Source organism: Rutilus rutilus (genome assembly GCF_951802725.1).
Source record: "Rutilus rutilus genome assembly, chromosome: 14".
Taxonomy (NCBI): domain Eukaryota; kingdom Metazoa; phylum Chordata; class Actinopteri; order Cypriniformes; family Leuciscidae; genus Rutilus; species Rutilus rutilus.
In genome coordinates, this window is record NC_140219.1 from 5,601,987 (window position 1) to 5,629,939 (window position 27,953).

Below are 27,953 nucleotides of genomic sequence, written 5' to 3' on the forward strand. Positions count from 1 at the left end.
CCAAAATCAAAAGGAAAAAATTAAATAAATGGCGCATAAAGAAAATTAAGCCTTTTCTTCATAATTAAGCATATTTGAGATACACAGTTGCATTATATTATAGTAAAAAGTACTTATTTAAGAAAAATAACTAATACTAAGAAGTGGCAATCAAAGAATATTTAGGCCTAAATTTAAATGGTTATTTTATATTTTAAGATTTATTTATTTGAACTTCATATAACATTTCCAACCATTTGCATTGCAGTTTTAACATAAACTAATTTAATGTGATGCATATTATTTAGTCATACATAATGTCAGCGGGGGTTGCAAGCATACAAAAATAAAGAACTGGATCTAAACGCATACAGTGAAAGTTTAATGTAAACGAACTCAAAATACACTTCTCAGGATAACTGGTACAAAGGCACCGTGAACAGAACAACCAAACATCCATTGACGAGATCACACAAAGAACGGAAGAAACACAAGGCTTAAATAGACAGACGAACCAATCAATGAAAACAATCCACAGGTGAAACCGATAATCAAACATGTTACTAAGTGAACACACAGGAAACATAATTAAATACCCACCTTAAACAGAAACAAACCAATCCCAGTGGAAACAGATACGATTTTTGTAATAGTACTAATAAACTGACTGTGTTAATAACAAGGTTTATATATTTATCACCAATAAATCCCATTTTTTTTCAATCTCGTATTGCTTGTTCCACACTACTTGCAATGCCAAAAAAAAGAAAAAAAAAGAAAGAAAAAAGATGCATGGTCCTAAACATAGGCTTTACTATGTTATAAAACAACATATAATTTCTTAAATCTTTCTTTTAATATGACCCAGGCAATGTTCTTGACAGGTTTGCTGTACAGTTTGGACAAAGACTGTGCACTTTATTAACTGAGGTCAAGGCAAAAGGATTAAATAAATAAATAAACTCAGACTCAAACCGTTCTTGACCTAATTGATGCGCTGGCTTAGAAATCGTTGGTCATTAACTTCCTGCCCTCAGTGTCTTGCTAATGGAATTGTCTCATGGATCTGACGGTGGATCGCAGAGCTTCGGAGTGTATGAGAGTTAAGCTGTGGTATGGAGAGATGCCTCCTCCGCTAAAATCAATCTGAATGTGGAGTATCACATATCACACTCATTGTATTTAATTCCTCTGACCCCACTGAAAAGTTTTGGAAGGAAATCCCTGTATCTGATGATGTAATTACATGAGCTCATTTCCTGAGGAGTATGCTCTTGTTTTACACCGTAATGCTGAATGCATATACTAAGACTTTTTTTTTTATGCATTTTGAGACTGAAATTCACAGATCCTGTGATCCATTTTTTTCTTAAATATTTTGTAGGGTTGAGAGTAAAAACATTTAGGGCGTAAAAAACAAAAACAAAACTATTCACAAAGCAATTCATTAAATAGAACTAACCATATAATAATGCATAGATAGGATAGCATCTTATCAGGTTTTAAAGGGAAGGATAAAACAGTACTTACTGTACATCGTTTGTTATTGAATATGTCACAGACTTTGACCAAGATATTATTGTGGTTATCATGCAACTTGGCATGAAATAATGGCAAATTACAGCAAAAGAAATATACAGCAGCATGCGTTTAACAGTACTGAACAATGGAAAACAATACAACGCCCTAAAAATGTATGAATGAATCAGACTCAGAATGAATCATATATTTGTTCTTGTTGTTTATTTAGCAACAAGCTGTTGAAAGAGTAAGTAGAATGATGTTTGAAAGAGTGACCAATATTTCGAAAATGAGTCCCAGCTGTTGAAAGACTATAAGCGGTTCAGTTGTTCTGGTCGTGTGCCCAAATTCACATTTACATTATAGGAAACAACATACTCATTATATAGAAGGGAAACAGACATTAGTGAGAACTTAGCTGGTCTTGGTGATTAATTTGCAAAGATTTACAACTTGTTGATTCTTCTTCACATTCTCAATTAAAAGGTAAAGTTCATCCAAAATGAAAATACTGCTAATTAAGTTTCATTTACATTGTTACATAAGTTTCGACTGACTGAAAACGGAAAGTTTTTCCTTTGGGGTTTTGAAAAATTTCACATACAGAAGACAATGTTGTCAAACCGGTCACCATTCACACAGATCCATGAAAACGATTAAAAACGCTGTATTATGCTGCCAGGCCAGTAGTTGGCGATGCCACTTTGTAAAGAAACACTACACACTAGCCCCATTGACTCCCTGTGCCAATGCATTGATGAAGTCAACAATTGGATGTGCCAAAACTTTCTTCAGTTAAACAAAGACAAAACTTAAGTCATTGCATTTGAAAACAAAGATGAAATTCTCCAGGTGAATACATACCTTGACGCTAGGGGTCCAAAAAAAAAAAAAAAAACCAAGTAAGGAATCTTGGTGTGATTTTAGGAGTCTGACCTTAGTTTTAGTAGTCATGTAGATCAAGTCAGTTAGATATACCAAGGGTTCACTCAAAGCAAGGAGAGTCTGCTTTTAGCTACTATGCAAGTCGCAGCTGGAACCAGCTTCCAGAAGAGATCAGATGTGCTCCAACAGTGGCCACATTCAAATCCAGACTCAAAACACATCTGTTTAGCTATGCATTTACTGAATGAGCACTGTGCCACTGTACGTCAGACTGACTGCACTTTATATCATCTATGCATCATCTTATTATTCTATTAATTCTTTTAGAACTGATTTGATTATCCTTGGATTTAATCTTAACTGTTTTAATGTCTGGCGGGAAAGTTTGAAAGAAATTGTGAAAGAGTGATAATTTTGGCTGTGCACTGAGACGTGAGTGAAGAGATACCAGAACTCTAACTCGTGGATGGTGTAAATACACACTTTTATAAAGCAGGTATATACGTTTTCACACTCCATTAAGGGGTGAAGAGATGCTGGAACTGGTCAAAGACAGACAGTGTAAAGTTTACACTCTCCATTAGGGGTGAAGAGACACTGGAACCTGTCAAAGACAGACAGTGTAAAGTTTACACACTGCATTAGGGGTGAAGAGACGCTGGAACCTGTCAAAGACAGACAGTGTAAAGTTTACACACTGCATTAGGGGTGAAGAGACACTGGAACTGGTCATAGACAGACAGTGTAAAGTTTATACACTGCATTGGTGTGAATAGATGCTGGAACTGGTCAAAGACAGACAGTGTAAAGTTTACACACTGCATTAGGGGTGAAGAGATGCTGGAACTGGTCAAAGACAGACAGTATAAAGTTTACACTCTCCATTAGGGGTGAAGAGACACTGGAACCTGTCAAAGACAGACAGTGTAAAGTTTACACTCTCCATTAGGGGTGAAGAGACGCTGGAACTGGTCAAAGACAGACTGTGTAAAGTTTACACACTCCATAAAGGGGTGAAGAGATGCTGGAACTGGTCATAGACAGACCGTGTAAAGTTTACACACTGCATTAGGGGTGAAGAGACACTGGAACCTGTCAAAGACAGACAGTGTAAAGTTTACACACTGCATTAGGGGTGAAGAGACGCTGGAACTGGTCAAAGACAGACTGTGTAAAGTTTACACACTGCATTAGGGGTGAAGAGACACTGGAACCTGTCAAAGACAGACAAAGTAAAGTTTACACTCTCCATTAGGGGTGAAGAGACGCTGGAACTGGTCAAAGACAGACTGTAAAGTTTACACACTGCATTAGGGGTGAAGGGACGCTGGAACCTGTCAAAGATAGACAGTGTAAAGTTTACACACTGCATTAGGGGTGAAGAGACGCTGGAACTGGTCATAGACAGACAGTGTAAAGTTTACACACTGCATTAGGGGTGAAGAGACGCTGGAACTGGTCAAAGACAGACTGTGTAAAGTTTACACACTGCATTAGGGGTGAAGAGACACTGGAACCTGTCAAAGACAGACAGTGTAAAGTTTACACTCTCCATTAGGGGTGAAGAGACGCTGGAACTGGTCAAAGACAGACAGTGTAAAGTTTACACACTGCATTAGGGGTGAAGAGACGCTGGAACTGGTCATAGACAGACAGTGTAAAGTTTACACACTGCATTAGGGGTGAAGAGACGCTGGAACTGGTCAAAGACAGACAGTGTAAAGTTTACACTCTCCATAAAGGGGTGAAGAGATGCTGGAACTGGTCAAAGACAGACAGTGTAAAGTTTACACACGGCATTAGGGGTGAAGAGACGCTGGAACTGGTCAAAGACAGACAGTGTAAAGTTTACACTCTCCATTAGGGGTGAAGAGACACTGGAACTGGTCATAGACAGACAGTGTAAAGTTTATACACTGCATTAGGGGTGAAGAGACACTGGAACTGGTCATAGACAGACAGTGTAAAGTTTATACACTGCATTGGTGTGAATAGATGCTGGAACTGGTCAAAGACAGACTGTGTAAAGTTTACACACTCCATAAAGGGGTGAAGAGATGCTGGAACTGGTCAAAGACAGACAGTGTAAAGTTTACACACGGCATTAGGGGTGAAGAGACGCTGGAACTGGTCAAAGACAGACAGTGTAAAGTTTACACTCTCCATTAGGGGTGAAGAGACGCTGGAACTGGTCATAGACAGACTGTGTAAAGTTTACACTCTCCATTAGGGGTGAAGAGACACTGGAACTGGTCAAAGACAGACAGTGTAAAGTTTACACTCTCCATTAGGGGTGAAGAGATGCTGGAACTGATCATAGACAGACTGTGTAAAGTTTACACTCTCCATTAGGGGTGAAGAGACACTGGAACTGGTCAAAGACGGACAGTGTAAAGTTTACACACTCCATTAGGGGTGAAGAGACGATTTCCATTGTGGAAATGCTGGAACTGGTCAAAGACAGACTGTAAAGTTTACACACTGCATTAGGAGTGAAGGGACGCTGGAACCTGTTAAAGACAGACAGTGTAAAGTTTACACACTGCATTAGGGGTGAAGAGACGATTTCCATTGTGTGAAGAGTGAATTTCAATTGTGTATGAAATGTTCTATTTAAATAAACTTGCCTTGCCACACCTATAGACTGAATATGACATGCACATGACGTCACCATTTTCACAAATTTATGTTTTTGAGCGTTGTTGTGTAAATGAATGGCCACAACGCATAAAAAGTTTTCCGTTTTAAGTTGAAAACAGTGTTGTGTAAACGCCAGCTTATACTCACCCTCATATTGTTCCAAATGCGTATGCTGGTATTTTTCTGAGAATTTCTGAAAAATCTTCATGCAGCTTCATAGTGACCATGTCTTTAAAGCTAAAAAAAAAATAACAACAACATAAAAATAACAGCATATGCATTTAGAACATGATGTAAGTGGGTTCAATTAGACAGAATTTTCATTTTTGGATGTAACTTTTCCTTTCCTAATAATAATATAATTAAAAGCTGGTTGACAGATCAGTTGTAACACCTAACAAGAAAAACAAAACAAAAACAAAAAAACATTTATAATATTCAAACATTCTGTTCAGAACATCCCATCTGAGAACATGAACCACTGGGGCGTGTTTCATATGGGATGTATGAGAGAGAGTGAGAGAGAATGAAAGAGAGCAAGAGCTATACATTCTGTGTGTGGAAAGCTCTTTTCCATGCCAGGAAGTTTACATTTCACCTCTTTTTTATTGCTCAAACAGTTTATGCATAACGAAGATGCAACCATCATCCAATACAATCAAAGCAATGTGAAAATGAAAGCAGAGCTCCAAACGATATTATACCACACAGAAAATAGATTTAATATGACAGCATGTCAAATAATACTCAGAAATAAATTAATATGTATATATTTCAATAAATATATAGTTAAATAAATATTTAGAAACATATTGACACTTTGATATGAACTCTTAAACTTTAGAAAAGTATATTTTTTAAAATGAATAAATTAACAATAATAAATAGTGCTAAATAATCATAACAACAATGAATACCATTCCCAAACAATTGTATCATTTTCTATAGAGCCAATGAGGCTGCAGCATGCTTAAATGAACATCATCTTTCCCTTAGAAATAACTGAAAACTGACCAAAAAAAAAATAAAAATAAAAATAAGAAACTCTGCAATGCTTATTTTTTTTAGTATAAAACTGTACAAACAGTCAACATAAAACATTACACACAAGTGTACAACAACACCAATAGGAACAAATATTCCTTACATATATACAAAAAATAATAATTGTTGTCAACTCTGTGACAGGCATTTTGGATTTGCAGAATTCAGTCAGTGACATTTCTACGGTTTCACTGCATCATATTTAGTACGCTAACTTTTAGGAATATTCAGCTTCATTTTGGAGGGTAAACAATTGTAGTAAACATGCAATAGTTGAAGCACTTCGGTCTTTTGGTCCAAAAAGAACTTTGTTTGTAAGAGTTCAATAAGAGGAATGCACAGTGGCAAAATGAGGAAATTACTGAACATAAAATCATGATGTTTGTATATATATATATATATATATATATATATAATTTTTTTTTTATACATTGACTAATTTCCTTAGATCCAGCAAGAAAGATGAAGTGTGCCATTTCTACATCAGCGTCACCAATCAGATTGTTTCCAAACACTCCCCCAGCCTGCCATTGGTTGAAATACAAATAGCCCCGCCCACGGCAGGCTACTTAAAGGGGTCATCGGATGCAAAACTCACTTTTATATGGTGTTTGCACATAAATGTGTCTTTGCAGTGTGTGGACACAACCACCATAAAAAAAAAAAAAAAATCCATTAACTTTTTTTTTTATCCTCAAAAAGCCTAAACACTGTCAATAATCAATCCGTTTGGATTTTTTTATGATGTCATATTGCTCATGCCTCGCCCACGACCGCTGACGGACTGTCCCGTATTAGCATATTTCCACCCTCAGCCATTTGTATACTGTCTGCCAAGGCAGCGCTTTACGTGTCTTGTGTCGACACGCCCCACGGAAGAGGGGTGGGGTGAGCAATTGCTCATTATCTTTTAAAGAGACATGCACCAAAACGGGTCGCTGTGAACTGTTTTTGAGGAGGTAAAAAGGTGTTGTTTTACACAACAATTGAGGAATTTTAACCAAAGTATGTTACAAACTTTACATGAAGACCCTAAAGAATCATACCAACTTGTGGAAAACGGGCATCCGATGACCCCTCTGAAGTTCTGAAAGTGTCACAAAGCCACAGTGTTCACACTCGTTAAGAAGGCAACCTATAATTATATATAGGTTATAAACAAAGTTTTATAATTGTGTCTGCACATTAAACCTGGACAAGGAGAAAGTACTTAAACTTGAGTGAAAAATATGACACACTTCACCTTTGAAGAAAGAGTGTGAAGAAAGCTCAACCTGCTGTTATTTATTACCATAGACTGTAAAAAAAGAAAAAAGATGGATGACTGGTCTCCAGTTCCTTCCATTGAAGAAAAATGAAGCCAAAATATCTGAGATACGATCATTGCCGATTATGTAATTCGAAGCCTGCGCAGTAGTGATCCTGAGGTGGAGCCGAGGCATCAAGGTCCCGCACACACTCCCGCTCCCACAGACTCAATCACAAGCACAGCTGTTAATCATGACGTTACACCCCCATTTGTAGCATCAAATAACTAACTAAAACCAAACTTTCTGAAAAAACAAATACTTGAACATACATCAGCATGATAAGAACTACCAAAAAAAGACAGAAACCATCTTTGAAAAAAACGAAAATTTAAATGGAAGTGGATTTTGTTTTAGTTTGGCTCGAGTCCCATTCGATAACATGAAGAGGAACTATACTGTAGCCAGCCACCAGGGGGCGATCAAAATACTCTGGCTTCACTTTTCAGGACGTGTGCAGCACACTTGTTTATGCATTTCAAATAATAACTAACAAAAGTTCATTTTTTAACAATCACGACGCACCAACATTTAAAGCCATTTGGACTGGAAATGGACCCCATTTACTTTAAGACTTATTCCCAATCTTTCACTAAAATATAATAATTTACTTGACTCTGAAACAAATCTCCTTGTTGGCTAAAACCTTGCTTTTAACAATGCAATAAATTCCTGATGGGTAAAATCAAATCCAAGCTTCCATTTTGTTGTTGATGAGTAGTTTTACTCATAAATAGGGCATAATATGGGATGCAGTGGCAGATTCTTGACTTCAAAGTTCAGGTTGCATGAGCTTCCCACACCACCCTGAATTATGCTGCTGCATTAGAGACCTTTATAAAGGGATATAGAATAAAAAAATTACAGTAAACGGATTGAAAACCATGTTGACATCATCCAAAATACTGTTAATAGAACATTCCTGGTGTAACAGAAGAAAATAAAATCACATACGGTAAAGATACAGCAATGTGTGTAAACGTTTTTTTTGTGTATGGGCCCAGCACAAAATATCAGACCATAAGCACTAACGTGCATGGTCTTATAGATAAAAAAGGCTAGTCAAAAACAAGCACCATCACGAAAAATCATAACATTTACACCAAATAAATAAATAAATAAATAAATAAATAAATAAATAAATAAATAAAAGCACTTTATTTTGATGGTTCCCTTAAGACATTGTTAACTACAAGTAATGTTGCACCTACATGTCAACTGACTTACAGTTAGTAGAATGTCAACAGTGGACTATCAAAATAAAGTGAAACCAAATAAATAAATAAAATCACTATAATTTGCTAATCTATATCACAGAGAGAGGTCCAAAGTCAGATTCTCACAGAGCAAAACACGTCAAACCAAACGTAACATCATTTTCACTACGTACATATGTACAAAGGCAAATGTCATTTCAAAAGCACTGCTGAAAAAGCTGTAGAAAAGAGCGGCGAGAGATAGAGAGAGATAGAAAGGCATCTTGCAACAATCCACGACACGTCTGTCTGGAGCAGATGGGAAAGAGCGTCGGAGCGTGATTATATTCAGAGTCCCTGGGTGGTATTGGCCTAGTCTTTGGTCCTGCTTAGTGGAACCCGTCGCAGCCCTGGACGCCGTCTAATAAGAGGGCACCATGTCTTTGATCACGGGTTCTCTGTTCAAATACGTCGCCCAGTAAACCAGGTTGAATGTCCCGAAGAGAACTGGGAACATGATACGGGATATGCGGTCGATTTTACTCACGCTGTTGAAGGTTTTCTTCGCCTCGGCTGGTTTTCCGTCGGCTTTGGTCTTTCCTGGTTCGGTTACGTTCCCCTTGGCGATGGTGGGGAGGACCGTGTCCTTGGTGATGTTGGGGGCGTAGTTTGCCACAGCGACGGCGTAGGCGTTGTTCTTCTTGATGACTGAAGCTTTCTCCTTTTTCTGTGGGAAATTGAGAGTTTGCCATTTTTAAGAAGTCATTACTTTGGAATATGCTTGTCAGTCCTGTTTGGAGAGCTAATTGTAATTCTGGTTGGATTGTTTGGCTATGAAAGCGAGTAAGAACAATATTTTATGACCGAAGCTAATGTATCTAAATTATTATAATTTTTTTGTGCTAAAAAATTACAAAAGCATCTAACAAAATTACTAAAACTTCTTCTAAAATTTAAATAAAAAATGTCTAGTTCAGTCATGAAACTCTAGAGGTTGCAGACTGATGTGTCCTCTAAATGCAATCTGCAAACAATCACTTCATTACTGCATGGTAGAAGCTGATTGGCCTCTGCTGATCATGCAGCCAATGAGATTGCTTGCTCAACATTTAAATAGTCTGGTTGATTGTTTGCTGTAAGCTAGTCCTGCAGAGTGCTATCAGAGTTTCTCTGAACCCCTCCACCTCCCCAGCTCCACCTGTCTAGATCTGCTACGGGATTTATACATGTCTATTCATAAAGCAGCATATTCAATTACATGCTAAAACTATTCCAAGAGTTGTCATGATTGAACTGGAAAAATTAAATAAAAGGCACAGCTGTGACTCAACTTCCAATGCCAAATCTATACAATTTATACAGATAGTTAACATAAGATGATTGGCCAGTGTCCACGCTGACAGTATTCAATCTGCTCCAGTCTCCAGGACAATTTGAGCCTCAAATACGGATGTCAATCCCAAACATTGTGGGAATGCAGCCTTTGTGTGTTATACATCATCCACTTGCCGGATAAAACCGCACTAGTTGTAAAACATGAGTGGTATTATGATGAGGAGTTGATGGGACAGCTGGAGGTGTCAAGGATGAGCAGACTCATGATGAAGAACAGGGAGGAAGATTCATGATTCAATAAGTTCTTGTCATAACAGCATTGGAAAAATTCCGCTGTGCCGGCACCGCTTGAACACAGAAAAATAACAAGATCCCACACATGACAAACACTCATTAATAACAACTTTCTCTCTCCCTTGGCATGCCCACACACACAAACATCAAGATACACATGCAATGCACACATACAGTATGGGCCTGGATAATATAGTTAAAAATGATATGTGTGTTTGTGTGTATGTACATATTGTCGCTGTTGGGCGGAAACCTCATATCTCCATATTTTATCATTTCATTATTTTATTTTTTTTTGTAAATCATTACTATTGGTCACCCTTTACGTATACACTCACCTAAAGGATTATTAGGAACACCATACTAATACTGTGTTTGACCCCCTTTCGCCTTCAGAACTGCCTTAATTCTACGTGGCATTGATTCAACAAGGTGCTGAAAGCATTCTTTAGAAATGTTGGCCCATATTGATAGGATAGCATCTTGCAGTTGATGGAGATTTGTGGGATGCACATCCAGGGCACGAAGCTCCCGTTCCACAACATCCCAAAGGTGCTCTATTGGGTTGAGATCTGGTGACTGTGGGGGCCATTTTAGTACAGTGAACTCATTGTCATGTTCAAGAAACCAATTTGAAATGATTCGAGCTTTGTGACATGTTGCATTCTCCTGCTGGAAGTAGCCATCAGAGGATGGGTACATGGTGGTCATAAAGGGATGGACATGGTCAGAAACAATGCTCAGGTAGGCCGTGGCATTTAAACGATGCCCAATTGACACTAAGGGGCCTAAAGTGTGCCAAGAAAACATCCCCCACACCATTACACCACCACCACCAGCCTGCACAGTGGTAACAAGGCATGATGGATCCATGTTCTCATTCTGTTTACGCCAAATTCTGACTCTACCATCTGAATGTCTCAACAGAAATCGAGACTCATCAGACCAGGCAACATTTTTCCAGTCTTCAACTGTCCAATTTTGGTGAGCTCGTGCAAATTGTAGCCTCTTTTTCCTATTAGTAGTGGAGATGAGTGGTACCCGGTGGGGTCTTCTGCTGTTGTAGCCCATCCGCCTCAAGGTTGTGCGTGTTGTGGCTTCACAAATGCTTTGCTGCATACCTCGGTTGTAACGAGTGGTTATTTCAGTCAAAGTTGCTCTTCTATCAGCTTGAATCAGTCGGCCCATTCTCCTCTGACCTCTAGCATCAACAAGGCATTTTCGCCCACAGGACTGCCGCATACTGGATGTTTTTCCCTTTTCACACCATTCTTTGTAAACCCTAGAAATGGTCGTGCGTGAAAATCCCAGTAACTGAGCAGATTGTGAAATACTCAGACCGGCCCGTCTGGCACCAACAACCATGCCACGCTCAAAATAGCTTAAATCACCTTAAATCACCTTTCTTTCCCATTCTGACATTCAGTTTGGAGTTCAGGAGATTGTCTTGACCAGGACCACACCCCTAAATGCATTGAAGCAACTGCCATGTGATTGGTTGATTAGATAATTGCATTAATGAGAAATTGAACAGGTGTTCCTAATAATCCTTTAGGTGAGTGTATGTCTGTGAGTTTTGCAAATATTGAACCAATGAAAAGTATTAAAAAGAGCTTGTGACTAAACCTCGTAACTCCACCTGATGGCGATGATATACACAATACACACACACCACCTTATGGACCACTTTTCACAATCCAATCAATTTATTTTTCTCACCAAGCAACCTGTTTCAAATAGAAATGGGTTGTAAATGCCATGTCATGTTGACTTTAAAGGGAAAGTCCAGCTCTGAGTGATACAAGATGACTCAGCAGGGAAACAGTACTGACTCGCGCAGGTGTTTTGATGGTGAATGCGCCGAGCGTTCAGTCTGTTTCTCCAGCTGGGTTCTCGGCACATGCCCGCAGGCCCTGCTCTCATTCCGGGTGTTTCAAAGGCCACAGACCTCCACCTCCCCCTCACCCCGAGAGCTGATGAATGCGCCCCGGGAAGCAGCGCTGCGGTAATTAAAGAGAGTGACAGGAACTATAGTAATGCATCACTATAAACGCAGGATGGTTACTAAGAGAGGCCGTTTGCTACACTGTCAGCTCAAACACCACTGAAATTCAGATGAAGATGAAGAGCAAACCAGGACCCGAAACAATGTATGATCACTGGAAATTAGTTTAACTACTTGCTACTCCTTAGAAGTAACTTGGAAGTCTTGAATCAAATCAGTGAAGATCTCCTAAAGGTTCTGAGCATCAGGTCAGAGTGTAATACGAGGTTTGATAGCGTCTACAATCAGCCTGAATACATGCCATGTTTAGCTGTGCATGTTAAAATGAACACTGACAACGTGAGCATATGCTGTCAAACAGCCCTCAGTGAAACAAATGAAATGACAATTTAAAATCCCACAGAGCCTATTTCATGCTTAAATAATTTATTTAAATGTGTTTTTTTATTTTTATTTTTTTATTCATGTGGCAGACTCTAAATAAACAAACGAGACACAATGCTCACAATGTGTTTTCTGTGTCACTAGGAAATGAATCTCACACAATCTATGAAGAAAATACAAGGAGTCATAAATCACCCCAAAATCAAAGATAAAAATGTTTATGTGTATGTACCTGTATATATACATACACTATGCACACAAAATATATATATGCACACAATATATATATATATATTTTTTTTTCATACAGAAAATTAAGCCTATTTTTTGTTCAGTTAAAATATTTTTGCATGACAATATTTTATTCACAATTATGCCATGAAATATTAAAAACAAGTCTGTTGGCACTGAAGTAATGAGAGCGAGATTGATTTGCATTATGGCAATGTGAATAAGGCTTCACCTCTTTTAATGAAACAAATTTGTTTTTCTTCCTTTTGCTTTTCGGAGTGAAAACATGACTTGGACATTATTTTGACAGGTTATGTAAGATTCACTGTAGTTGCACCCTGTCTATTAGATTGATTAGATCTATTTCTGGTGCATCAGACTCTTGAAAAACTTTAAACCAAGAAATGTAGGTCTACTTTCTGTGACTGTGACAGAGGAAGACAGTGCTAAAATCTGCATAAACATACCAATTCTACAGGCTGTCATTTCTGATTGGCTGACTGACCTTTAGTGGGAAGAATGTGATTTGTGGAGAAGATTCGAAGGCTCATGAATAAGCAATGATCTTGAGTCTGACTAGAGAAGGAAGAGACCCTTATGAAACCGATATTAATCAATCTCAGATAATGAGAGTAAGACTCCAGAATTGATGGTGTGGATGTCTGTCAGAGAGACAGGGTGACGGTAAATTTCAGGGTTGACCTCACTGGATTACAATAATTATTTGCAGAGTAGGCCTACTAAAATCTCAATAGTCATTAAAATCATTTGACTGGAAAATAGCATATAATGCAGTTTTGCTTGGGCTTCATTTTAACTGACTGTGCTGTCATAAGGCTTATCTGCAAATAAATGTCTCTTGCTGTAAATCGTCTTTCCATCATTAATGGTTCATACTGTAAATGAGATTTAAAAAAAAATCTCTTAGCCCAAGTATTAAACTTTTGAAACCATATCTGCACCATGAATCATATCTAGACTTTCTTCTGTAATAAATCAGCCCATATTGTTTGCATGAATAATCTCTAACTGATCTTTTCTTTTCCTTTTAAATGCCATGCCAGCTTAATATGGCTGTTCATGGTGGAAGCCAGGTAAGGTTATTCAAAAATAAAACTAAAGATGTTTAAGATTACACCACCACCACGCTACACTAGCAAACATTACCGCTTATTCTTATCTTATCTTCCTCTCTGCCGAGAACCGTCTCTTTGGTCTTTTCGCTGGAACATCTGAAGAATGATCCATCGTCGCTTGTTCTTATAGCTAGCCGGCGTGGCTAATCGGTATTGAGGGGGGCGTGTGTGTTAATGTCGAATTGCCGTAAAGCAGTTTGTGTTTCTCGCTCGTTCTCGCTTCTTACGAGACTTCCTATTTCCAACTTACCGGGATGTTAGTCCCCATGTTGCAAGGTTGGTTTTCCGCCTAGGAACGCTGGGGGGAGCGGGGAATGTCACCATTCTCACCAGAACAGGTTATTTAACCATTGAAATAGTTGCCAAGTTCCCCTTTAAGCACTGATCTCATTCTGATTGCCAGTTATTTTTGGTGTATGCATTTAATGTTGGTCTCAGATCTGTGAAAGGTATTTTACTGGTTCTGTAGATAACGTCTGCTTGCTCATTACCAGAGACTCCTGTGTGGCCAGCACAGCAGAAAATAATATTAAAATTGATGACAATTTGATTCAAATCTGCAATGCTTTTTTGTGATCGGTTTTTATAGATTCCAACGCTTCAAGACATGATTTTGAACCAGTTATAAAAAAATCATGTCGCTAAGATATCTCAATGAACTTCATTGCCAATAATAGAGCATTTGTCTCTGCAGTGAAAACTAAACTTTGGTCAGGGAAGCGTATATCCTGATGCAGTTGATTCGTTGCAAAAGCTACTGCCACTTGATTTCCAGATTAAGATCCATCTGTGTATATTGGGGTATGTTGTGGGAACATTGCTCTCATGTCCAAAAATTGCAGTTGATAATCATTCGGATGAGCTATAGATTTTTGGTTTCTTGTTAAATCCAGGCTTTTTGAGATGGATGAATTCTGCAAACATGTCTGTTTCAAAATGTTTCAGATTCTCCAGATGGGTTTACATGCGTAGACCAAATGGACGGATCTAACTGCTGAATAGGCTGGATTTTCATTATTTGTTTTAAGTTTGATTGCATATTTTAAATCCAACTTTATTCGTCTGATTTTCCAAGGACTGTTCACTGGCTTCCACTTATGGACTTTGGATTGATATTCTATAAGCTCCCAAAGCCAATCATATGCCTTGGTGTGTAGAGTATCCAAAAGTCATATAAATGATTTCCTGGCCATAAATTATACTTTCATAGTGAAGCTTTGAGCAAATCAAAGTTCTGTACAAATTCTTCTGAGTTTAACTGTCTGCTCCCCACATGGTTTAGGACAAAACCTTTAAAACGTTCATGGCTTTAAAACATTTCTTTTTAAGTCATTTAATGTGAGGAATAAAAGACAGATTCCTGTCAAAGGTGATACCAAGAAACCTGGTCAACATTAATGGGGACTCCCACCCATAAACAACTCTGGTTCATTGTACAATGAATGAACGAAGCTGACAGAAATGCATGAAGACAGTTTTTGTTTGTGAGAACTTGAAACCATTCTGAGTTGACTAAGATTGTATTTTGTTAATCTTCTTTTCTTATGCATTGCAATGATTACTGCCCCACATAAAGCTATGGCTATTAAAATCTCCCATTAGAATAAAGGGAGACGGGAGCTGAGCGACAAGGTAATCCAAGTCCATGTGTGTCAAATTTACATCAGGAGGAATGTAAATAGAACAGACTATAATGGTTTTCTGCAGCATCAGTCACCTGTAGATTGCTGATAATATTTATATGACTATGAATCGCCTCATTTCTAATTAAAATGGCTGTACCACCGGAAGCCCGCTTGTTATTAGGGCAGAATAGTCACATTTTTAAAAGAGAAAGCCCAATCAAATGGTAATTGTATCTCCTGAAGATATACAAAAAGAGGATTAATAACTGCAGTTAAACGTAGCAACTCCGTAAAATTACTCCTCACACCACGACAGTTTTCATTGGATGATAACATTTTCCATTACCTATTAGGAAGAATAGGAACCATCCTAATTCTACCTTTAGGAGATGGGCTTCTACTATGGCAGGGATAGGCAACTCCGGTCCTGGAGGGCTACTGTCTTGCAGAGTTTAGCTCCAACCCTAATTAAACACACCTGAACAAGGCAATCAATGTTTTCAGGATTACTAGATAGATACAGGCAGGTGAGTTTTTATCAGGGCTGAAGCTAAACTCTGCAGGACAGTGGCCCTCCAGGACCGAAGTTGCCTATCCCTGTACTATGGTGTTCACCCGCTTTCATTTCCACGTCTTTAATTTGTCTCGTCTTTCAAGTTTCATCTTTTGATTGTGAAGAGCTTGCCATTCTGTTATTTTTATTTGCCTTTCGGTTCTCAGTTGTTGAACCCTGACTGAGATGAATGCCATTTGAAAGAGTTTCGCTCTGAATTCCTGTATTATTCGTCCTTGAGAAAAGATTAGTTTGAGATTAGATATAGGCTTGTTCTAAACAGTTTGAGGTTTCTCTTTATGCATCCAGGTGATACCTGTCAGGCAATCTATTGTTCTCACAGCTTTATTTTGACAGCAGAAGCAAACGTTTAAACAAGTGCAGCGGCCACCATTTTCTTTGATTCAGGATAACCGATCCTCTTTGTACATCTGAACTTCTGTTTTTCCTATTCTTTGATTACATGGAACACTGTTTTGATACAGCTTAATGATCACCTGTGCAATTACAAAAATAAGATGTTTTTTTCACAACTCTCCTTGTCATGGCCTTCCTAAACACAATTACAACAGGTGTGTTTGTTGTTGCAGTCTTTAGAACTGTGTTTATACTTTTGACAATTGAAGCAAACCACATTTCTCAGAGACCAAGATCTCTTCCTCCGCAGACAAGGGTCACAACTCGACAAACGAGTGTTTTGTTTCTTATAACAGTATTGGGATAACAAGGATCTATGGCCATGTTTACACCTGGTATTAAGATAAGTAGACGACACTAAATACAGGTGTAAACGGGGTCTAAAACGTTTGAGCTTGTCCACTTTCAACCACTTCCAGTGGTAGTTGAAAACACATTTGCCCGGATTGATTTCGTAGTGTAGACTCTCATGTGGTCGAATGTGTTCGAACAGCCACAAAAGACGCCTACTCTCCGCCTACTGACCTAATGCGTGAACATTATGGAAAGAGCTCTAGCCAGACGGGATTTAAACTGTCGGCTGAAGACCCAAGTTTGGTTTGAAGACGAAAAATGTACCAAGCACAATGTTCTCTCATCATTCCTGATTTCTAACACACACTCACAGCGTTCGGCTGGTCTTGCGGCTGTCAGAGCAGAAACTAAAGCTGCTGCTTTACGTGTGTTTTTCCGTCGTCTCCAGTCGCGTTCATATCTAAATTGCGTGAGCTTATTTTGTACATTAAATCGGAAGATCTGAAAAGCCCATACATAGAGCCTCCCCTCGAAAAATCAGGACAGAAGTGTGTAAACAGGAATGTGTCTCCCTCGTCTACTTGTGACCCGATCCCTTAATACCAGGTGTAAAAAGGGCCTATTATACTCTCATATGACTGAAATATGCAGTGGTCCATGATAAAATCATTATGGATTATTCTGTGGTTATCTCATTCTGACCTGCAGCAGAAATGCAGAGAGCCTCATGTATCATAGACTATCAGCATGGCTTTACAGCCAGGACATCAGTGAACATCAGTTCTTGTTCAGCATTTAAAATGAACGCCTATATATTTTACAGAGGTAAACCGTAATGAGACACATCGCTTTTTCTAAGGTGCACTAAACAGATGGAGAAACACTGAATGTATACAACAATAAAACTTAAAATGTTAAAAGAAAATAATGGATGATTTTATATAATCATTTAAGATGGATTTAACAAGAAATGTTCATATGTTGAACATATGTGAGATCATTATGGCCTGTTTCTGAGGAGAAACATCTGAGAAACAGGAAGTCTCGGCTTAACCCTGTATGACATATGAAATAACTGTCAGCTTTTTCCCCCCGATTTTTTTACATGAAACATGGATGTGGTCATTTATATTCAAAATTGTATTCATTAGACCCAAACAAAGCAGAAATACGCAATTTTGTGCAGTTACTTCTAGGCTTGAATTTCCTGTCAGTCGCTTAATTTGTCACCTGAGACGTCACATTACTCAAAAATTTAACACACTGTCACCAACTTAATCAATCCGATCCATACGCCACCCCGACCGAACAACACGAAGCATGCTGGGAGATGATTAATGATCATTACCTTGTCATTGACCACGCTCTTGCCATCCCAAGCCCAGCCGCGCTTGGTGAAGTAGTTGACGGTAGCAAACTCTATCAGGGCGGAGAAGACAAAGGCGTAACACACGGCGATGAACCAGTCCATGGCTGTGGCGTAGGCGACTTTCGGCAGGGAGTTACGAGCGCTGATACTCAAAGTGGTCATAGTCAGTACAGTGGTCACACCTGAGAAGAATATAAACAATAACAATGCAATGCAAATTACTATAATAAACCAATGCAATGCTCAATTCAAACTTAGAACTTCTTGAAGTTAAACTTTCAATTTAAACTCATGCTGAAATACAACTCAAAAGTTTTCGCCAAGATGCAGTTGTATGGCATCTCACAAACGTGGCAGAAATCTATTCCAACATTCGGTTTTGACAAACGTAGACACACACACACACACACAAATGTTGTATTGCATAGCATTATTTACGGAATAAAACATATTTTAAAACACTTAACAACTGTATTTAAAAATACATTAAATTCAAAATAAAAAGTTATAAATAAAAAGTTATAAATAAATATTTTTAAACAAACTTCAACTGGTCAAAATTGTTCCCAAAAACACATCTTCCATTGGTTGGGCAATATAGATAAATAAATAAAACAAACTAAAGAGTGACAAACAAACAAACAAACACACAAACAAACAAACAAATAAATAAACACATACATACATGCATACATACATAAATACATAAATAAACAATACAATAATAAATAAATAGATAAAACAAATGATCAAAACTGCTCCCAAAAACATCCTCCTTTGGTTGAACAATACTGATAAAAATAAAATAATAATAATAATAAAAAAAAAATATATATATATAATTTTTTTAATATATATATATATATATATATATATATATATATATATATATATATATACACACACAATGATAAATAAATATATAAAATTAATTAAAACTGGTCAGAATTGTTCCAAAAAGCACTCTACATCTTTCATTGGTTAGACAATACAGAGGCTGGCTGGCTGGCTGGCTGGCTGGATGGATGGATGGATGGATGTCATGGAACATAACCCAAGTTCGACCTGAAACAAGGTCTTCATGAGCGCAAGAGCTCTTTATACGTGTGGAGCAACACACCATCCTTCGTGTCACAGGAGAAAGTATTTTAACATCACAAAAATGACATACTTCACCTCAATGACCAAACGTGTCTAAAGCTTGAGTCTGTAGGGATGTCCCTGCTGTTATATATTTAGTATGCCACATTCTTTCCAGTCTTCGGGCTTCTAATCATCCAAAAACACAACAACACTTTGGCCTCTAAATGCCTGAATCGCTCTCATTCTTTTGCATTTCTGTCCCTTTCTTAGAACTCTGCTGTGTTTACTGCAAAATGAAAGTATTTTTAGAAAGCGACCTGTGAGTTACAAGGAAGGGCTTGAATAATTCTGTTTTTGAGGGAATAATACAACAAGATGACAGCCTTCTTTGGTCGGGGACCGGAGAGACAATAACCTTAATGAGAATCCTCGGGCACTTTCACGACTTTTAGTGTGCGATGCTCTGAACGCTCCCAGCTGAGACTCAGTGACATCGTAAAGGGATTCTGGAGAGGAGCCTGTTCCTGACTCCTGCTTGATCCGGGTCTGCAATGACAGATCCACCTGACAGACGGCAAGCTTGGGGACTCCGACTGCGACCATGCACGTAAACAAATGCCTCCAATTAATTTCCATCGCCGTCAAACTCTTCAGTATTCAATCCCGGGTGGGACGAGCATGACAGCAGCCAGCGGATGTCGGTTTGAAACGGTTTGACAACCAGAGAGCAGCAGACGAGGAGTTTAGGATGGATCACTTTACCTGACTATCAGAAATCTTGAGGCAAAATGCAGATAAAGCAGTGACAACACATCAGTCATAAAAAAAGACACCACAGTGAAAGTGAAGAGCGAGAGAGGTCAGTAACCGCACACAAAGGACGCTTTTTTAAATGGCCATTTTAAATAATATTCCAAATCATAAGAAGTGTATTGGTTCAATATGCAAACAGCATATAGAACAAGTTTACACAGGAACTGGAGATATTTACCCATTAATCTCATTAGGCCTTCTATTCAAAAGTATGGCTAAAATAAATGGTTACTAGACAAGTGTACTAGTTTAAAGTGCCACAGTTGGTAAATAAATAATAAAATAATATTTATATAATACAAATTGACAGTAAAAGACATACCCTTTTTATATTAAACATCACAACAGTCATTAATCATTTAATTTAGGATTTAAATAAATACAAGTTTAAAGTGTGCTAGTTATGTGATTATAATTGTAATACATTAAACAATATTTATATAATAATTTTTTATATTTTTTTGTCATTTGTTTATATTGTTTATATTATTTATAAAATAAATAAATAAATAAAATACAAGTTTAAAGTGCAACACTTTAATAAATAAAACAATGTTTATATAATAGCATTTTACATTTTTGTAATTTGTTAATTTAACATCACAACAGTCATTGATCACTTAATGTATGGTTTCAATAAATAAATACATGTTTACTAGACAAGTGTACTAGTTATAAGTAGACCAGTTGTATGATTATAATTTTAATAAATAATACAATAATATTTATATTAAAAATGGCAGTAAAAAGACATACCTTTTTATTTTAAACATCACAACAGTCAATACTCATTTAGTTTAGGGTTTAAATAAATAACTAAAAGTGTGCTAGTTATGTGATTTATGTAATTTTAATAAATGATACGATATTTATATCATAAAATGTTATATTTTTTGTCATTTGTTTATATTAAACATCACAACAGTCATTGATCACTAAATGTAAGGTATAAATGAATAAATAAATGTGCACTCATTTAAAGTAGAATATAAATGAAGACATGGTAGATTAACATTGATTTAATATTGACTGTATTATACAGCTGTATAGGGAGCAGTAAAGAAGCGTGGAGAGCCTGATCGCCTGGGTAGCAGGTGATTTGCTTTCTGAAGAGTTCAAATGTTTAATCATCTCATTCGTAGAGACGCTGTCAGACACTAGACTGCATGATGGAAAAGGATCAGTTATGGCATGGAGAGAAATGTAATCGAACACACTTGAACACTTCAGGGAAATGAAAGGAGCTCCATGCCTGTCTGCCTCCAACAACTTCAAATGCTTCTGTTGTCACTTTTAAAAAAAGCAAAACACCATCTGAAAAACCATCATCCTAAATGTAGGTTATAAAATGGAATGGTGACCAACAGAATTCTATGTAATTATTTTTCAGTTTCCATCAAGTATCATTATCGACTGAGCTGCAAACAAACCTATAGCTGATACCATTCATCATGCATGGCGAGACCAGCCACTTTCTTCTCCGCTGTCAAGTTAAGATGCTTTCATTTTCTAACAAAAATGAACATTCCATTTCATTCACTTACACTCGCAGTCAAAACCGTAATACTTTTGGTTTTCTTTTGCAGAGCACAAAAGATGTTTTTTTCCATTCAACAAAAGTAAATGTAAAGTCAATCAAAAAAAAAAAAAAAAAAATCAATAAGAACAAACAATGTACCACTGAATTAATCCACATGACTCACTTGCACTATATTCCAAGTCCTCTGAAGTCACATGATAGCTTTGAGTGAGGAACAGACTAAATTTAAGTCATTTATTCACAAAAAAATAAATAATAATTGTGCCATTTTGACACCCATTTATTCAAAATTGCCAATCATTCACACCATGCGAAACACCAAGGGATTTGACATCATTGTCATCAAACCTGGTGCAATGCGTTTTTAACACACCATATTTGAGCTGAAGATTTGAGAGTTGTCGCCGATGGCAAGATTTTCCACAAACTACGTAACTTTGCCGTGTTCCTCACACAAAGCTATTGCATCACATCAGAAGACTAGAGAATATAATGCATGAGTCATACCGACTGCTTTAATGGTGCTTTTTTTGTTATTTTTGGAGCTCGAAAGCCCCAGTCCTCATTTCGAAAAGCACTCTGGGCGTTCGGCAGTGTAACTGCCTTTGTGTTTCATGGAAGAAAGAAACTCTTCTGGGTTTGCAACAACACGAGGGTGAGCAAATGATAGCATTTTCATTTTCGGTTGGACTAATCCTTTATTACTTTAGTAATGCAACAAACTGAAAAACACAGTGTACAGCGTACGTACAAGCGTCATAATAAAGTATACATTAGATAACACTCCATAGCCATTTAGCCCAGAGCAAGTTTTCAATTATGCAGCTCTCGACCGCCGTCATGCACATCTGAGCTCCATTTTAATGCCATTCTCTCTATTTCAACTTTAATATCTTGACACATCATTTAACTCTAATAAGCTATACACAACATGCTAATAACTCATGTGATGCTCTACAATTAAAATGAGGCATTAATATACTGACGTTTTAGCGTTATTGTTTGGCAATACAATATATCTTTTGGGAACGCTAGCTCTGAACATGTGCCTTACGGAAGGTTGTTTAAAAGGCTGTATAATAGACGGACAGAGCGAGAAAGATAAGAGACAGAAAGAGGCCGGGACAGCTGAAGAACTGCCAGAAAGACTCCAGGGACGGAGAGAGAAACCGACGGTGGAATAAAGACAAAGACAAAAAGAGAGACAGACGGAAGGGGCAGAAAGACATCTGAACCTCTGCCAGGAGGGCTCATCTCCTCAACATTACCTGCTTAGCAACACAGAGCTCAGGGAATCTCCACAGTAACCGAATTGTTCCGTACCTGAGCTCCATAAATCCTCACAGAAATGCCCAGAAAGGACCAGCTTCCCTGTTAAAGTCTCTAATCTGGGGCAGAAGACTCTGGAGCCAAAGGCTCCCAGGGCTCCTTGTGAATTTTATGGCTTGAAGGTCAATTCAACTTCTTCAGCTACAGTAGTGTTTCTCACAGTCCTGATCCTGGAGTACACCGGCAATGCACATTTTGTATGATTTCAATACTTAAAGTTAAGAGTTAACCAGTTTTGCTGATTAATCTGCACAGATTACCGATTACTAGAACATTCGGTTATCTGTAAAAATCCATACCGGTGTACAGGGGATGCGTTTGTGAGCGGCTGAGAAGGGTCCACTGTCATTAAACAGTACGAGAGCGGCTTCTAGAGGTCAAATAAAACCATCACTGACGCCTCGTGGAGTTTGTTTTGACACAGAGCGGACACTTCAGATGCAGATTTAAAACAGACAATGAAACGGTATGTATACAGTACACTACGGTACGTGTTTTCATATCATTATAAAGTAATTCATTTGTTGACTAGATGCTGTCTTAGTGGAGAACAGCAGTATGTTTGCCTGAGTAACCAGATAGGACGCTAACTAATACCTCAAGCGGTTAAAACAATGTGCCAAAAACACACGCAAGCCCGACCCAAATGTTTAATGTCACGATTGTTACCATTTATTTGCATTAGTTTGTATCCAGCTGGTCGCTTTTATGCATTCGTTAGTCAGCGAAGTTGCATATTTAAAGCTAGTGACATGAGAAAGCAAACTGTATCGTCATCTGATAGAAACGCATTCGATTTCAGTTCTTTTTTCACCGTCACAGTAATAATTTTTTTGTTATTTTTATTAGATAATCATTAATAGGTTTAAAATAGTAACAAATAAAGTGTGAGAGTATACAAATGTGTGTCTAATTTCAATGCTATGGTGTTTGTGTAGATATTTAAAGATGGCCATCCTGTTTGGATTTGTATGACATTGTAACACTTTACAATAAAGTCAATTTGTAACATCAACTAAGGTTAATTGTTAACCTAAATAACAATTGTTAATTGTATTGTTCATTGTTAATTTTGATACTAATACATTTTTACATTTTAAAGGTGTGTCTCTTATTTTTTGCAATTTGAACTAATTATCAAGATATAATTAATGTAATAATATTTTTTTATATTTAAAAAGCTTTCATGGTTCAGTACTGTTTTTTAATTTTTGTAATAATGTTCAGCAGTATTTTATGTGTTATGCTGGTTTCATTCAGTATCCATTTAAAAAACAACAACTAACGGTTGATTAATCGGTTATCGGCCAGGGGAGCATTTCTCAAAAGCATCGTTAGCCAACTATGTTCGCAAGTTCCGTCGTTATCAGCATAGTTCAACGAGTCAGTGTTTCCCGAAACCACTACGACTTTTAGTTTGTCAAGAGATTTAAAGCACCGTTTTTGAAGAGTGCGCATGTGCGAACGTGCTCTACTATGTAAGAACGAGCCTATGATTGAATCTGGAAATAAAGCAAAATAACTGAGAAAAATGAGAAATAGTCCTCAGATGCCATGTCTGTAATTTATAGCAAAACATCTAGCGTTAATTCGATCTCAAACAGATTCATTAAAAGAAGTGCATGACGTCATTAACCAACGTGGTTGAACGACCACTTTGCGACAATACGGTTTCGGGAAACAGTCGTGACTAGCTAGTTGATTTCTTCAACGATGCATCGTACTGTGGTAGTTAAGCAGCGAGTTATGTCGTTGTTCGGGAAACACACCCAAGCGTGGTCCAACCTAGTTATCGCTATTGGTAAAATCCTCTATTGGTCGACCTCTACTTAAAATAACCAATTTAGGTCATAGAGGCATAAAAAAAAGTCATATTTTCGTATTTCATGGCCATGGCTGTACCCACCATTGAGGTCCGGACCTCATAAAGTCTGGGATTCAAAGTGTGAAATCTTTGTTAATTTTTTTATTTTATTCTAGTCTGCATGTTATACTTTCTAAGATAGTCAAAAAAAACTGTTGTAAACTTCACTTTAATTTCCTCCTGAATGGGTAACTATGACAACACATACAGTATGTATATCTATTGTTAGAATTGTAAATCTAGACTCAATCACAGCCATGTCAATTTTAATCTAAAATCAAACCTTCATTCAGCTCAGTGTGACCTTAGTCCTCCATTAATCTGTCACAGTAAATTAATTTATGCAGATTTTCTCCAGCAGTTCGGCTGGAGGCCAACAGTGCGTCATAAACCCAGCAGAAGTCAGAATATCAGTTTGGCAACAGCGACTGTGTGGAAAGATTTTAAATGTAATCAACCATTTCATTGAAACCTCAGCATATTACATGATAAACACATCACTGATCATTACGTTCCATTTATGATATGAACTCTTTCCCCTCCATGGACAAAAACGTCCATAATTTATGAGACAACGCTTCGCTACCATTGATGGAAATTCCCGGCTTTCCATGTTTTCACTGTTATTCGGTAGGGGGCGCTATGATACATCTTCTGAAAGAGTACTGAATCTCCAGATCAAAAGACACGTGAAGATGATGCAGAAACAAGCGATAGCGTACGTAAGCAGATGGATATGTAAAATAACGCGATCATCACCATTAAACAGCATGTAAATCAAAACTGCCTGATGTTGCTGAATGAAATGTCGACCCAGAATGAGCTACAGGACTGTGAGGCTTTAGGGGTGTTGAAGGACTCGATCTACTCCATCTGTGTTTTGATCATCGCTCTGAAACCCATCCAGACGTAGTCTTTGACAAAAATGCAAATGTTGCTTTTTGTGAAACATATTCAAGTGTTGATTAAAAAAAGGAATGCATTAAGCTAGAATTTCTTTTTTTTTTTTTTTAAAGCAGAGCCTTCGAGCCTTCTTTTGATATATTGCATATTCAGATATGAATACAACAACATATTTTAGGGGGCCATGTAAGTTTTGTGAAAATGATCAAAAATGCTGGCAGTGGCTGAGAGAGTTAAAACACCTCACATTTGAATTGCAAGCAACAATACACCATAAAAGTATGCATCAAGGAACCAAAAAAAAATGTGTTTGTATTTTCATCCAGATAAAATCAAAGAGGAACTGCATGCTCATTGAGTTCCCTTTCGAGAGCGGTAACTCTACATTGCGTAGCTACGCTGTGAGAACTCCTCCCTTTCCACTTTTGTTGAAATCTTATGGGCTAGCTTGGAACAGCTGGCCAATTGTCACGAAGTATGCAAATACTGACAGGCTCGCAGGCGGTATAAAATGTATGGGCGCGACAATTGCGTCAGAATCAATACTGAACGCTTGCACTGCTGATCAAACAGCGAACACGCCGGCTAACGCAATGTCTCGTTCCCGCCTCTCAGGGAACCGAGGTTAAACGATAGTAACCGGAGACGGTCTCTATGAGTTTTTTTTCTTTGCAGTTGTATTATTATAGTGCCATATGTCACGTCTCTGAAGTAGCGTCCAAAGTTTGAAATATTCCCCAAAACCCAGAGCAATCTGAGGTTTGCAAGTAAATTGGAAATTCAATCAGAGATTAAACTCACCAAAAACAGTTCGGGCCGGAACAGACTCTCGGTTCAGCCAGAAGGACACCTGGGATAGGATGACGGTCATGATGCACGGCAGGTACGTCTGAATCACAAAATAACCGATCTTCCTCTTCAGGTGGAAGTGGGCCGTCATCACAGTGTACTCACCTGTGGGGGGAAAGAGAGACTTATGGGAACCAGTCCAAAATAAGATTCAAATAGGCTTTGTTGAGTAAATAAAAAAAACACTGGAGGGTATCAGATTCACAACATAATACATGAATCGTAAATACTAAGAGATGTGAGCGATTAAAATCACACATACAAGTGGTTACTTGAAAAAAGCTCAGTGACTGTCACATTCAAAATTCATTCATCAAATGTTTATCAGGGAAACCAGAAGTTTTTCTACAAAAATAAACTGGATAAATTTACATGCAGATATTTGTTAAAAAAGATATCTAGATAAATACTATATTTATGTAGTCAAAGGATTGGCAATTATTTAACTCCTATTCAGTTTCAAAGCCTCGTAAACAAGGATAAAAGGATTTAACAAATATGAAGATCAAGATCATGATGGATCTCAATTTTAATTTTCACAGAGAAACTTGCTAATACTGCAAAGCGCCAAATATGCAAGGGACAACAAAAGTTTCATGATCAGTAAGAAATATTTATGGCTGATAAAATTCCCCAATTCAGTCATAATTTGATAGTCCACTTTAGACATTCTATTAACTACAAGTAACTCTGCAACTACATGTCAACTAATTCTCATTAGAGTATTAGACTGTTAGGTTCAGGTTGGTATGATAAGTTGACTTGCACTTGCAAAGTGACTTATAGTCAGTGTAATGTCTGTTGGGGAGCATCAAAATAAAGAGTTAGCAGATATTAAGCAGACAGTCTACTAATACTCTAATGAGAGTAAGTTGACATGTAGTTGCAAAGTTACTTACAGAATGTCTAAAGTGGACAATCAAAAGAAAGTGTTATCATAAGAAAAGATTAAGTAAAAAGGGGCCAGGTGAAGAAGTGGCACCCTGTAAATAGGACATCAAAGAACAGATTATGAAACACATACTACGATGCATATTATGTATTCTGAAAGGGCTGATGCAGGGGAGGGAAAGATGCATATAATCATAAGCCGGAAGCTATTTGAGGGAAGCCAGAATTACACCTCATTTCACCAAGCTCCGGATCAAACGATCAGGTCAGTGTGAACCGACTCTACGGAGACAGATTGTCACAGAGCAAAATGACATAAAGAAAGAAAATCTCCTCGACATCATCATGAGGTTTTTAACCTCATTATCACAGAGCATTATTCCAACCGGTCGCAGAGACACACAGAAACGTGGCAAACCGCCTGGAAACGGAGAATCTCCGCCGGCAAGTGGCCCACGAGACAGAG

The 27,953-nt window shown here is 37.7% G+C and overlaps 1 protein-coding gene across 1 annotated transcript in view; it reads right to left on the reverse strand.

The window, feature by feature from the left end:
* Positions 1–233: 233 nt before the first annotated feature.
* Positions 234–27,953, reverse strand: part of gabra2b (gamma-aminobutyric acid type A receptor subunit alpha2b) — a 69,814-nt gene continuing 42,094 nt past the window's right edge. The window contains exons 8-10 of the mRNA XM_084430681.1: positions 26,549–26,701; positions 18,195–18,397; positions 234–9,299 (exon numbers count right to left, since the gene is read on the reverse strand). Of these exons, the coding sequence (XP_084286807.1) occupies positions 8,994–9,299; positions 18,195–18,397; positions 26,549–26,701 (662 nt within the window). The 3' untranslated portion in view covers positions 234–8,993. The remainder of the gene's footprint in view (positions 9,300–18,194; positions 18,398–26,548; positions 26,702–27,953) is intronic.